This window comes from Mercenaria mercenaria, chromosome 14, assembly GCF_021730395.1.
Source record: "Mercenaria mercenaria strain notata chromosome 14, MADL_Memer_1, whole genome shotgun sequence".
NCBI classification, from domain to species: domain Eukaryota; kingdom Metazoa; phylum Mollusca; class Bivalvia; order Venerida; family Veneridae; genus Mercenaria; species Mercenaria mercenaria.
The window spans coordinates 70,108,402-70,123,849 of record NC_069374.1 but is presented as its reverse complement, the minus strand read 5'-3'; the positions used below and the strand labels follow the sequence as shown (position 1 = coordinate 70,123,849).

Sequence of the window (15,448 nt, the reverse complement as noted above, 5' to 3'; positions counted from 1 at the left end):
GCGGGAATGCAGTCTTGCCAACATGTCAGCTTCCAGTTAGTTACGTGTCAACTATATTTTTCTATATTTTCATATAATAAATGCAAGAAAAAGTCAGGTCGGCGCACAAGTAAATACATGCATGTTCGTTATATGTCAGAATTGTGAAGCATTCAAGCAATGGGATTTTGCAGTACGAAAAAATGCAAGTAGATTCTACAGACTACAATAATTTTTTTTTTTTTGAAAGTTGCTGTCTGTGTAAAATTACAATTAAAAGTTTTTACAGGTACTTGGGTCCCTTATGAAATGGTCAAAAAGCTGTGAGCATACCGCTAACAGCTGCGAACATACCTATTTGCTAACTAGTCCAACTAATTTGACGCGATCCTAGGAAATATTGAGATAATTAACCCCATGCACTCGCGTCAAACACGCGAATGACCAAAATAGTTGAAGCAACTTCCGATGAAATTTTCATCGCTGCCGCTGCTTTACAAGCTAAAGGTTTAAATGCCGATTATTTCACGAATTGGCCATAAATTAAAATAAAACTTAAAGTTAATGTATCGAAAGGAGATTCAATTCCTCATTAATCTGTGTAAAAATTACCAAATTATATCCAGAATTACGAATTTTCTGGTGGTTTAAACCTTTGCATGTACTGTACATGATCAACGTTTACCGTGTGTTTACATGCCACATAAAACCAATAACTTTACATGACTGTGTACTGTGATTTAACTTCCATTATTTTGGTCCTTCAAAGTTTTGACGTTAGATTGCCCATCACAAATATAAAACAGTCTGAACGTCGAATTATTTTGACTAACCTATTTGCAGGAAGTATTTGCGGGATATTCGCTGCTACCCACGATCATGCCGCAATTGATTTGATACTAGTTTGTGGGGTAGTTAGCAGGAAGACCAATGATCGCGGCATTGTGCGCAAGAAGAAGATGATCGCAGTAACTTGTTCGTGGGAAACTCACATCTATTTGTTTGCAGGAAGTTTGCGGCAACTTGTTCGCGGCAAAACTAATTTGCATACATGTGAAAAGTGAACACCAAACGAACATCCTGCAAACATATCAATTGTATCAAAAGTGTTCGCGGCATGTTCGCCGGATATTCGCGGCATGATCGCAACAAGTATCCCCTTCCATCCACCGTCCCTGCCAGTCTGACTAATAAAATTAATAGAAAGTGGCTGCAGAGTCTAGAGGTCCGGTAATTATGTATGTGCTAGATCTGTTATAGGTACTGTATTACATATAATTAAGGTAATGTGCTGGGAAAATTTAAGATTAGTTGTCATTAAGTTGCTCTTATTATGTATTTTTTATATTAAATATTTTATTTTTCCTTTCACTTGGGTTCGATGTATATTGAATATGAAATTTTAACTGCTATTTCCGGTAGCACCAGTATTTATTTACTCAACCAACAATCATGACAATTCATCAGCACAGTCCATGTTTTAAATTCTAAAGAAAATATCAAGTTTACGATTTCAATGCATCAGTCCCGAGATAAAAATTTTAAGCTTCTGAATACGGTGCGCAAATTGCTATTTATTATTTATCAAATTTGTGATTGTATTTTCCCAGAATTAAAGAATATTAAATACTTCAGTTTCTGTCACTTACAATGTATTTTAATAAAACGACAAGAAAAATACGAGAGAGAAATTTCGAAATTGTCTCCTGTTTTTAAAGACTAAATAGTTAGTTAAGGGAAATAGTCAATTTGGATGGTTTGCGCAACCAGAAGTGTGCCTGATACTAAACACATAATTATGTTACCATTCAGGATTCAGTATGTCATGTATATATTCATTAGGTCTAATAGTCAATGTCAGGTTAACAACTTGAGGCCTCTATGGCCTTCTTGTTTTATTTGACAATACTTTATGGCAGTTATCAAGTTAAAATCAACTTTGCTGACTTTTTTTACGTAGGATATTTAAGTATTTTGAAAGATTTCTCTTTGCATTTTTAAGATTTTAACAATATTGCCAAGACTAAGTAAGTTTCAGTGCATTACACATTTTATTTGCATGTATGATGTGAATATATATTTCTATAATTACAGTGTTTGGCCTGCTTGCAGTGGTATGGTTAGGTATTATGTGCTATCTATGGTTTCCAAATCTATTCCCTGTTCATGGCATTCTGAGAGAAAAACAATCAGGTCCTGATAAAGGTAAAATTTTGTATGTTCAATAAAGGTAAAATGTTATATGTTTATACCACTTTGAGATGTCTTTAAAACTGTTGTGCATTTTTAGCTCACCTCAGCAAGAAGTGCTCAAAGGTGAGCTTTTGTAATCGCCCTGTGTCCGTTGTCAACAATTTGACTGTTAACACTCTAGAGGTCACAATTTTGGCCCAGTCTTAATGAAACTTTGTCAGAATGTTACCGTCAATAAAATCTTGGACGAGTTCGATATTGGGTCATCAGGGGTCAAAAACTAGGTCACCAGGTCAAATCAAAGGAAAAGCTTGTTAACACTCTAGAGGTCACAATTTTAGCCCAATCTTAATGAAACTTGGTCAGAATGTTACTCTCAATAAAATCTTGGATGATTTTGATATTGGGTCGTCTGGGGTCAAAAACTAGGTCACAAGGTCAGATCAAAGGAAAAGCTTGATAACACTCTAGAGGTCACAATTTTAGCCTAATCTTAATGAGACTTAGTCAGAATGTTACCCTCAATAAAATCTTGGACAAGTTCATATTGGATCATCTGGGATCAAAAACTAGGTCATCAGGTCAAATTAAAGGAAAAGCTTGTTAAATCTGTAGAGGTCACATTTAAGATTGTACCTTCATGAATCTTGGTCAGAATGTTAATCTTGATGGTCTCAAGGTCCAGTTTGAATCTGGGTCATGTAGGATCAAAAACTAGGCCACCAGGTCAAATCAAAGGAAAAGCTAGTTAACACTGTAGAGGCCACATTTATGACCATATCTTAATGAAACTTGGTCAGAATGTTGATCTTGATGATCTATAGGTCAAGTTCAAATCTGGGTAAGGTGGGGTCAAAAACTAGGTCACCGGGTCAAATCAAAGGAAAAGCTAGTTAACACTTTAGAGACCACATTTATGACCATATCTTAATGAAACTTGGTCAGAATGTTAATCTTGATGATCTTTAGGTCAGTAGGTCAGGTGAGCGATACAGGGCCTTCTTGGCTTGTTTACATGTATACTTAAGATATTAAGAAATATGCTGTCAGTTGATAAACTTCCTGCCATGTAGCCCTAGCAGATTTTTAAAACCTGCTAAAGTCATATTCTAGACATTGGCACTAGTTTTATTTCAAGGGACCAGTCTGCAGTGTACAAAGATGTGACATGGTTGAATGTGAAGTTAGAATTAAACTAAAATAAATTGGTATTTGATGAAAATGATGCTTTATCGTATGTATTGTAAATATATTAATCTGATATACATTTACTAAAATGCTGTTAGAATAGGTAGCTTATTTTTTAAGCAATAAAAATAATCTAGGTGGAATTGTGTCCACTATGTGACTCAAGTGTATCTGTATATCTCACTACTGAACATGTAATGGAAATATGAGCCGCACCATGAGAAAACCAACATAGGGTCAATCGGTAACGGTTTCTCTAATTGTAATAGGCTTTGAAAGTGAACATTATGGATCCTGACCAGACTGCACGTATGCGCAGGCTGGTCTGGGTCCATGCTGGCCGCAAAGCCACTATGTTGGTTTTCTCATGGTGCGGTTCATGTAGTAATCAGATGGAAAGATGTAGGTTTATATATTTAAACAATTCTGTTCGGAAACACTCTGTAGTTATCACAAATAAAATGCTTTTTTAAAAAATTTCCTTCTCCATTTTATCAGGTATTTTCCAAGCGGAGGCTTTCCAGCTAGCCCGTTTCAATAAATCCAAGCTGGCTCAAGCAGATGTTGTACATGTATGTATTACCTCAGATGAGAACACTATAGGAGGAATGATTGCCTTAATAAACAGTATAGATCAGCATGCCAAACATCCGGTCATGTTTCATCTTGTAGTGGAAGAAAACAGCGTCGGTCATCTGAGGTAAACATCGACTCCATATCTGCATACAGAATAATATTTTTAACCACCCTTACCCTGCTAAATTTCTATTATGAAATTGTCCATCTTTCAATTTGGACAGTATGATTAACTGTTAAAAGGGGTGCTTACCAAATAGATACTAACTGAATGGCGAACAGTGCTGATCATTATCAGACTGCATGGATGTGCTGGCTGATCATGATCTACCCCGGTCGCAAAGGCCGAATCAGTCGTGTCCAGCATGATAAGGGTTAATACTAAAGTCTCAGAGAAATGTCTATTTGAAAGGAATAGTCTAAGAATGAACAGCAGAATCATTTTTTGCCATTTTCTTGTGAAATCTTTTATTGCCTCAGTCAGTTTATCAAACATGTTATAGCAATCTAGGCACTAATCAAGTATTCATTGAAAGTATGGTATAATGTTTTCATGAATAAACAAGATCTCATCCTGTGGTGTGAGATGTAGTGAGAAAAATCTCATGTATATATAGCCTCCTTTGTAAATTGGATTGTGAGAAGTTATTGTGGTAAATGTAACATACTTTGATATATGAGCCACGCCATGAGAAAACCAAAATAGTGAGTTTGCGACCAGCATGGATCCAGACCAGCCTGTGCATCCGCGCAGTCTGGTCAGGATCCATGCTGTTAGCTTTCAAAGCCTATTGTAATTTGAGCAACCGTTAGCGAACAGCATGGATCCTGACCAGACTGCGCAGATGCGCAGGCTGGTCTGGATCCATGCTGGTCGCAAACCCACTATGTTGGTTTTCTCATGGCACGGCTCATATAACAAATCAGCTGTTAACCATTATTCATGAAGCCATTTGGTTCATGTGATATATGATATGATATTCACCAGAAGAGAGTAGATGCCTCTGTGGCCTCTGTGGCTAAGTGGTTAAGGCTGCTGACATTGAATCACTTGCCCATTACCAACGTAGGTTCCATAGCCAGTCTCACTTGGGGTGTTGAATTCTATATGTGAGGAAGCTATTTAGCCTGCTTGTGCAGTAATAATGCACAGAAGGGCACGTGGGGTCTTCCTCCACCATCAAACCTGGAAAGTCGTCGTATGACCTATAACTGTGTCCGTGCGACGTAAACCATACAAAATAACAAAAAGAAGAGAGTATATTGACCTCTGCTATTGCCTCACAGTTATATTGCATTATTCTGGTGAATATTGCATATTAATTAGATGTCTTATTGCTGAGTGGATTAAATGCTGTACAGAATGCCTTCTTACCCTATTTTCCACACGTAACGAAAAATTATTCATGATTTTTTTTCAGAACTTGGATAGAAAATTCTAGACTACATGATATAATGTATGAGATTAAACCATTCCCAAAGGAACTTGTGGAAGGAAAGATTAAAGTAAGAGGCAGCAGACAGGAGCTAGCAAAACCTGTAAGTTATTTGGAAGATATTAAAAGTTTATAGTCTACTGGTTTGATAAGGATAAACAGGATCCTGGCTTTGGCATATCTCGTGTTAGTTCAAATTCTTCTTCTCTAATTTTAGAGAACAGTTTAGGGCTAATTTTGTCTTCGTTTCTTTTTCTGTGGTACATATTCATCTTAAAGCTACTCGCCTACAGTTTGGGCGAAATTTTTCAACATGTTCATTTCCACCAAGTTTGGCATAGAATCTACATATGACACTGAAAAATGATAAAATGACACTGAAAAATGATAAAGTGGGTGAAAATTAAAGTTAGATATTGGTAAAATTGTCAGAAGAGTGTAAAGTTTCTGCATTATTTGAAAAGCATTTCAACGGTTTACAACCTTCTGCACATTATTTTTGGTTATTTAAAGGAATATCTTGCAAAAATGGATTTTTGAGAGAAATTATTTTTTTGCCTAAAATGTGTTGGTTTAAATGGCCTTTTAAGCCAACCACAGCTGTAATGTATCATATTTAAACATGTATTACTCATTTTATCTGCTTACCGGTATCGTATTCAGAGTCATTTTTGCTTATTGCGGCATTATATTATGCCTGACTCATAGAAAACGAATTATAACATTTCTTTTTCAGAATTTTCTGAATTAGTGGGTTCATTGTACTCTTTGGGATCTGTTCTGTATTTATACATATATATCTATATTAAATACAAAATTAATCCATTATCTGACTTTAATCTTAACCGTATATATATATGTATAAGTTAAAACCAGAGAATGGATTTATTTTGCACTAAATCATACAGTTAAAACACTTAAAGTACTCCACAAGATTCCTTCATTTGAAGTAACCAAGTGCCTTCTCAAATTCTGGGGATGTAGTTATTTGCAATATATTTTCAGTTGAACTATGCCAGATACTACATCCCACAGCTGTTTCCAGACCTAAGTGGAAGAATTATTTTCATTGATGATGACTGTATTGTGCAAGGTAGGTCTGTCTTGACACCCCTGTATACATTAATGGTTTCTGCCATTGTATACATAATGTTTCTTTCCTGTGTTTTGTTTAAATATGCTGCTGTGAGAAAGAATTCTACAAGCAATTATTTCATTTTACTTTGTTCTGATATGTAAAATGAGGTAACCTAGTATTCAAGAAAAATAATCTACCTGGCACTGGAAGTAGATGCAGATAGGGATATCTGACTCTTGGGTAATGTAACTGCATTGACGGCAACTTGGCAGAACCTTGTTACTTCCAAAACAGTTATCCTAAACCCGGATATTCCCATCAGCATCTATAACCAGTAACAGAATATTAAAATCTATACTAACCTTTAAGCCTGCTAAATTTCTAAAATGGACTGGTCCATCATTCAATTTGGGCAGTACCATTTATTATTCGAAGTGGTGTTCACTGAAAATTTACTAACTGGATGTGCAGGCTGATCATGGTCTGCACTGGCCGCAAAGGCAGAATTACTTGCCACCAGCAGGCTAAAGGTTAGAATAAAGGAGTGTCAATAAAAGCTAATGATATAAAATGGGAGAAACCATTGTTGAAAATTGACATGAATAAAAAGGGCAACATCCATTTATGGGGATTATTTCATTATTGCAATGTTGTTAAAGTTATTAACATGTTTTGTCGCATCACTAATAACATAAATTTTATTTGAAAAAGAGGAGTTTGACCTTTTTAAGCAACCAATATTTGTGACAGATATAAAGGTATCCATCATATATAAACATGTTAGTATAGATATACAGCTCATAGTAAATAACCATAATTTTGCCTCCAGACACAACAAGACATAGACTGTGGTCGGAAATGCCAAAAGCAAGATAAAAAACTATCAATTACCTCTATAAAAGATCTCCTCTGGGGAGATTTTTGCAATTTTTTCAATAAATTTGTAAATATTATACAGTATCATAGAAAAAATTATGTGTGGCTGAGTTGTGAAGGTCACTGACTATAAATTACTTGCCCTGCATTGCTGTGAGTTTGAAACTATAATTTTTTTTTACCTGAGAAAGCTGTATACCCATGATGCATGCCAGTGAATAAAATATTAGGACGGTCACATGTGGTCTACTACCATTATCAGAAGCTGGGAAGTTGCATAATGTTGTCTTAAAATCCAACAAGGAAAAGAACTCTCTAAACCTTAATGTCACTTTTTCTACTGAATTATCTCCCATTGTCAAGGAGGCAGTATTGTTTTTGGAAAAAAAATCAAATTCTCATGGCTGTGAAAATATTTTCTGTAACAAAAAAATAAAGCCTCATGTGCCTGACTACATAACTCATAGTTTCTCCACAATTTTGATATTGTTTTTGCAAGAATTTCATATAAAATATACATTTTGGTCATACCATTACAGATTTGCAAAATTTGATATATTCCTGCTGCCTATGTGGAGACTTGTAAAATTGTGTGTAACTTATATATGGGTTTTGAACATACATGTCCTGCAAAATCATTACTTTTTATGAGGGACTATTTATCATGAATTAAATGGTTGATTCAGTCCACGAAATTTATTACCATTAAGGCAGTAAAATTCTCATTCATTTGATGTTTAAAGGTCAAAATCTACACATCTATATCCCCAGAAATAGTCATTTTGGGGAAATATGTATTTCTTGCAGACAAATGAATTGATTTCACTGTTACTGAGGATTTCAGAATCAGTTGTAATTTGTTAACCCTTATCATGCTGGACATGACTGATTCTGCCTTTGCAACCAGTGTAGATCATGATTAGCCTGTACATCCATGCAGTCTGATCATGATCTGCACTGTTTGCTATTCAGTCAGTATCTTTTTGGTATGCACCCCTTTAAACAGTTAATGGTACTGTCTAAATTGAAAGTTTTAGAAATTTAGCAGGGTAAGGGTTAGATTTAAGCATGGTACATGTATGACATGCAGACAACAACTTGATACACTGATGATTATACCTCAGTACCATAATTGTATGACTATTCATACATCACATATTCATTTGTTAATCAAGTATACATTATGATTACAGGTGATTTATATGACCTGTACAACATGAAGTTGAAGCCAGACCATTGGGCGTCATTTGCGGAGGATTGTACTGGCTCGGCTAAGAGAGTTACACTGATGAAGGTATAACAGTTATGAACATTACATTTATGTTACTTGGAGTATTTATTCAACAGTCAGTTACAGTACCATGCATGGTATGTTGCCTCCCTTACACACTGAGTGTGTTATTTACAAAAATTTTGCCACATAGATTTGCATATATATGATAGACAACTAATATTTCATTGTGGTAATTTTCTTAGATTTAGCATGCTGTTGTGAATAGAAATTGCCTATCATCACATGTCAGTTTAGTAGAATGCTTTGGCCCATGGTCTTCAAACTAAAGAAAATGACTTCAATGGTTTTGGCGATCACTAGGACAAAGGTCAAGGTCACAGTGACCATGCTACTGAAAATGAGTTCAGTCAGCATTTGAAGCTTGCCTGGACCTGCAGCAGTCAAGCGTGTGAAAGATCATCATGGGGGGGGGGGGGGGGGGGGGGGGGGGGGGATAAAAATAGCTCCTGAAACAAAGATGTATAAATTGTTTACTTTTTAAGAAATAAGTTAAAAAAAAAAGAAACTATTTTGTCATTCGTGATTATTTACAATATTGACACAAACATTCTGGTTTTTATCAGGTATACATAGTTCTGTCTATGGTTTGGCATCTTTTATTTCAAAAACAGATATACACAGAATTAAACAGGGTACTAGCCTACTAGGTACTTAAAAGCAATGATTAGTAAATTTCAAATATATATTTCTCCCACTATTTTTCCATTACGATTTTGTTCAGTGACCAGCAGGATGAAGAAATTTTCTTCACATTTAACAACTGTTTTAGTGTATTTTGAAATCACTATTTCCTGAAAGTCTTTTGATCACATCTCAGAGTTTTATCTTGTTCATCATAATTAAGGTGATTTCTTCTTTTTAAACATTTTGACATCAATCTGATGCCATATGCTATTAGATACTGTGAAATCATTAATATACGTGGGGGACTAATTTTCGTGGATTTCGTGGTTAAGTCAATCCACGAAGTTTAATCCCAATGAACAAGTAAAATTCCCATTCAGTTTATGTTCAAAAGTTGAAATCCACGAATTCATATCCCCACGAAATTGCAGTTTTTACCAAAACCACGAAATTTCATGCCCACGAAATTAAATGATTTTACAGTAAATGTTTTCTCCTGATTTCAGAATGTGTATGCTGACTATATAGACTTCAAGAACAAACATGTACAGTTGTTAGATATAAACCCTACAGCTTGTTCCTTCAACACTGGGGTGTATGTGACAGATATCGACCTGTGGAGGAAATACAATATAACACAAAAACTCGAATATTGGCTTACCTTGAATACCAAGTAAGATGTTTATTCATTCAATGAAATCATCAATGTTTGTTGAGGATCAGTTTTGATGGATTCATGATTGTGTAAATGCACGAAATTTAATACCAACAAACAAATAAATTTCCCATTCATGTAGTCTTCAAACATTGAAAATTACCAATTCATACCCAAACAAACTAGCTGTTTTGGGCAGAACCACACAACTTAATGCCCTGAAAATTAAAAGATTCAACAGTATATCATTCTCTATTTTAATACATAATGCTGCTAGCATTTATGCAGTGTGCAGTAAATTGCTCTTTACATTACCTGAAATTTCATTACAAGACAAATTATGCATACAATATTTAGGACAAATATTGGCAATTGATACAATGACATGTATCAGTTTAGGTAGTGGACCAGTATTGAGCTCAGCCATTTCTCTGTGATTATGAAGTATTTTTAACCCTTACCCTGCTAAATTTCTAAAATGAACTTCTCCATCTTTCAATTTGGATGGTAGCATTAACTGTTAAAAAGGGGTTCTTACCAAAAAGATACTGACTGAATGGCGATAAGTGCAGATCATGATCTACACTGGTCGCAAAGGCAGAATTAGTTGTGTCCAGCATGTTATGGGTTAAGCAATTCTGCACTCTGTGGATGTAAAGGAAGCTGAACATGCACACGTCAGTAAAAAATGGAGAATGCTAAGATCATACAGAGGCTATGTAATTTGCCAATTGTATTTACGGGTCCACCATTCTAAGGTGACCAAACTGTTTGCAGTGTAATCAGTTCTGCCTATTACATATTGACTTCAAATGTTCTAGAAATATGATGATTACAACTTTACTGAAAGATGTTACTTTGCTTATAAACATATTTTTACACTGTACCATTTAAAAAGCAAGCAGGAACATGTTTATTTGATGTGGATTGAAAGTTAGTGTTGATCAGTATGTATAAATTATTTAGAGGTAAGTTAATTACACCAGTGTTCTGGATTTTGTGCCACTACTTACTGGTTCTTCACAAGAAACTGACAACTTTCTCACTTTGATCAGTAGTTAGGGGAAAATGCCTTCAGGTATATTGTGTTCTAAATGTTGTGTTTTCTATTTGCTTCACCTTGGAATCTAGGGCCCATTTCACAAAAGTTCATGAGTTCATCGTAAGTTCTCTCCTATGTAAGAACTTTTAAAACACATTTATTTCATAGGATATAACCTCTATTCTTTTGTAGACAGGTTGTTAATTAATTTTTAGGACAGATCTATCTTATTTTTATTTTGCTCAGATTCTAAGAATAGCCAATGGTTAGCATGAATCGGCTTAAAATGATGTTAACTTTGTGAAACAGCTTTCTCTCAAGATCTAATTTTGTCCTAAGTAGGCTTCATGAAACAACTTCTCAGTAGTCTTATGGTCTATTTAGTGAAATTATATTTCTATTTTAGGGAGGAGGTGTATGGCAGTGAAAGAGGGGGAGGAGGCTCACAGCCTCCTATGATGCTTGTCTTCTACAATAAATACACAGCGATGGACCCCATCTGGCATGTTAGATATCTCGGTAAGCCCACATTCATGTATTTCCTTTTATATATACTTCAAGAAATGAAACAAACTGTATGAAATGGAAGATGGTTTTTTTTGTAACAGAAACATAATCATGCTTTGTGACTTTAACAAAAATAAGTTTTAATTTAAAGAAGTTAATTTTTAAGGATCGTTTAGGGAAATTTTGCACGGAAGACCCTTGTTTAATTTCTCTTAAAATTTCTTTTACATTTTCTTAGAGATTTTTGTGATAAATAAGGCTTGTAGTGAAACTTATTTTTGTAAAATACACAATCTGTCCAGTTTAACGGAACACGTATACATGAAATGATGATTTTCTTATAAAAAAGAAATATTTTTCTGCAATATTTCAAATTTTGAAAATTCAGGTTGGACAAGAGGTACCAGTTACACATCAGCTTTTCTTAAAAAAGCCAAACTACTACATTGGAATGGTCAGTTCAAACCATGGGGTCGAAGGTCACAGCATGCAGAAATCTGGGACAGATATTTTATAGAAGACCCAATGGGACAATTTATGCCAGTTAGAAGAAGTTAGAACACCATATGTGTTGTTTATTACATATTTAATGACTGCTTGCAATAATAAACATGTACATGGCTTTTTGGTTATCAGCATGTATTGAAATGTGTTCCATCAGTTGTGTTTGGGAAATAGATTTTGTTGGCAAATAAAACACAGTTTCGAGTTCAGATGTGTAATATTCTAATCACGAAGGCCGAAGGCATGAGTGATTAATTACGACTCATCTGAAGGAAAAGTCGTGTTTTATTTGCCAGGAAAGCATGCAAAACTAAAATCTGTTTCCATTCTAACACGTTCGAATTATGCAGGAAGGGATACTAATCTGGAATCCTTTTTTAGGCGGAATAGCCAAAAATAGGTCATTTTGCGAAACATGTTTTTTATCGACAAGACAATACATGGTAAAATCCTTCTTTGTTTATATAAAGGAAAATCTTAAAAGTGTTAGAATCATAAATAAATGATGATTTTAGCCATAGATTTTTAGTAATACCAGTAAAGTGTTACTTCTATATCTGTAATTCATTTAAATTACAAGAAAGCAGTCACTTTGAATTTTAAGTATTATTATCATAATCAAAATAAAACACTAATAGTACATGAATTTTCTATGATCAGCTCTCCACTAAAATTTAACTCCTGTTTAAATCATTGATTTAAGTCTATTGTAGATAATATCTCCAATTTGCATTTACAGTACTGAGTTACTGCAAGATCAATCAAAAAGTTGATGTCTTTCAAACTATCATATTTGCTCATATTGAGCATCTCCACTCTATAATCACAAGATCACTGCTCATCCGTCATATTGAGCTACTATAGATTCAACCCTTACCCAGCTAAATTTCTATAATGAACTGTTGTGTCCAGCATGGTAAGTAAAAAACATTGATCAAAATATGTATATAATTATATCATATGATAGCCATGTGAAATTTCTTTTACAATTAATATGTATTTGTTAGTGGAAATAAGGTTATTGTTAGTGGCAAGGTTTTCCTGAATTTCATATCTAGTGTGTGATGTAATTAATGTAATGTGTGTCATTGCATTAATTCTTTTATTTAATTCTGTATTGTCAATCTTATTCAGGCTATTGAACAAATTCATAATATTTACCTTACATTTATACGTGTAGAAACATACGTAATAATAAGGTTATTATCTTTGCATCGGGAAATATGCACTCGTTCTTTAGTGGAAGAATATTGCGCAACTTTAGTCGCGCAATATTTCCGCTGCAGAACTTGTGCATATTTCCTGATACAAAGCTTATAACCTGTATTCTAACACAATCCGATTCATTTTCCTATTAAACAAAGAAGGCTGAAAACAGTGAATTATTATACAACAGATCAGTGTTCTGACGTCACAATTATTACGTCATAGCGTCAAACGGCATAGCGGCGCGCTGGAAAAGAAACCAATTGAAAACGGGCAAATATTTAATGAATGTCGTCAAGGATGTACTTAAAAGTCCTTGGTAATGTGTTAGAATCGAAATAATATATCTCATTTAGTGATTTGATCTTGAATAAATCATTGTTTGTCGTTCAGATGCGTATTATTATATCACTTGGGCTGCGCCCTCGTGATATAAATCCTTCGCATCTGAACTCCAAACAATGATTTATTCAATGACAAATCACTGGATGAGATATATTATTTCTTAAATAATTACATGGTTAGAAAATCTGTACTGTTAGTATTACAAATGAACATGCACAGTTAGATCAATAAAGGGAGGTAATCATAAATAGTAGTTTCAATAATATTTTCAGCTATGTTAATCAGTATTTAGACATTTCGCAAATACATGAGAAAAAAGTACGGAAATAGAGGATTAGACATATTTTATGTTCCTAATGTAAAGCCAAATTAAAAACAAAAGCATTATGAGCCTTTCACAAGAGTTAGTGTCTCTAATTTGCAAGTTTATTGACCATGACATTGATACTATGCTTTTGTTAAAAATACATGACTATAAAAATATAACCATTTTTAACATAATTGACTTGTAAATAAATGTGATATTTTTCATAAAATCTTGTAATGTTATACTTGTATTTGTCTTACATGTGACTGGGGAATGGTTTAAAATTTGTTCTTTAACACATTTTCATGAGATTATAGTTGTATTTGTAAATAGGAATTATTTGTGTGTTTGAATTATAGTTGTTTTGAATGATATATTTTGATAACAACATATCCCATATAATTTATACTTTACACAGACTTCTGTTCAGGCAGTGACCAGTATACAGTGTTTATGGTTTTCTCTAATATTGCAGGTGAATGTCTATATAGATGTACCTTAGAATTGATTTGGTTTAAGTGATGTGTTCATTACAGGTCATGGGTATATTGGAAAGGAAAAAATAGTGTAGCACATGGGTGTTTTCATGTGATTTTTACCAATGTGCGATTGACTTATCGCATTTATGGAATACCGTTTTTGCAATATAGCTGGCATAGATAATTTTCAGGCAACAAGTTATTAATAACAGTAAAACAAATCAGGTTTGGATACTGTTTTAGATATTCTTTATGAACAGCAATAAACTATTGTTTTTAGTTTGAAAATTAATTTTATTTTCGTCAAGTGTCCATAAATTTCTGGAAAACAATCCGCGAATATTTTAATACGCAATACTACCCATAAGTACAGTTTTAGGCTGAGTGGTCATAACAATTACGGGTCTGTATAACTTCTGGCCGCAGGAAATCTTTCAACTTGTTTTTTTTTAGTAGTTTAAGACATGAATGGGTCAAGTAAAGTAAAAGTAACTTTCAGAAATTTTCATGTTATTGTGCTTCCAAGTTCAAATGTGCCAAATGATTCAATTTGTGTTGTACAAAATTTATATGCACATATACCCTAATATATATGCTGAGTGTTGTATTGAAGCTAGTATAACATGTACACTGCTGCTGATTGTATTGCTTGTTGTTGTTGTTGTCTTTTGATAATATATGTTTTATACTTTATTTAATCTTGCCAATACCCTTTATGCTTGCATTGAGTGCCATAGACAATTTAGTATGGGTAAATTATGATTTTGAATGTTCCAGTTTTGTTTTCTGGAAATGTATTTACTGAATCATTTTCTCCTGCTGTTAAATTACTTTGGAAGTCTCATAATGTGAAATGAGCCACACCATGAGAAAACCAACGTAGTGCGTTTGCAACCAGCATGGATCCTGACCAGACTGTGCGGATGCGCAGGCTTGTCCGGATCCATGCTGTTTGCTTTCAAAGCCTATTGCAATTATAGAAACCGTTAGCGAACAGCATGGATCCGCATGCTGGTCGCAAACACACTATGTTGGTTTTCTCATGGCACAGCTCAAATTGTTTCTCCATAACTGATGTGATATAGTGAAGACAGCCATTTCTTGCTCAACCTTTTCAAGGTTTATTGTGGAAACACAATAGCATTTAGTATTTTATTGG

General features: G+C 34.2%; 1 protein-coding gene across 1 annotated transcript; it reads left to right on the top strand.

The window, feature by feature from the left end:
• Positions 1–13: 13 nt before the first annotated feature.
• Positions 14–15,186, top strand: LOC128548580 (glycosyltransferase 8 domain-containing protein 1-like). The gene is made up of 9 exons (XM_053523845.1): positions 14–184; positions 2,074–2,184; positions 3,859–4,060; positions 5,358–5,475; positions 6,378–6,465; positions 8,520–8,620; positions 9,751–9,917; positions 11,348–11,460; positions 11,837–15,186. Exons 1-9 carry the CDS (start codon positions 160–162, stop codon positions 12,004–12,006), a joined length of 1,095 nt encoding a protein of 364 aa, XP_053379820.1. The 5' UTR covers positions 14–159; the 3' UTR covers positions 12,007–15,186.
• The last annotated feature ends 262 nt before the right edge of the window (positions 15,187–15,448 follow it).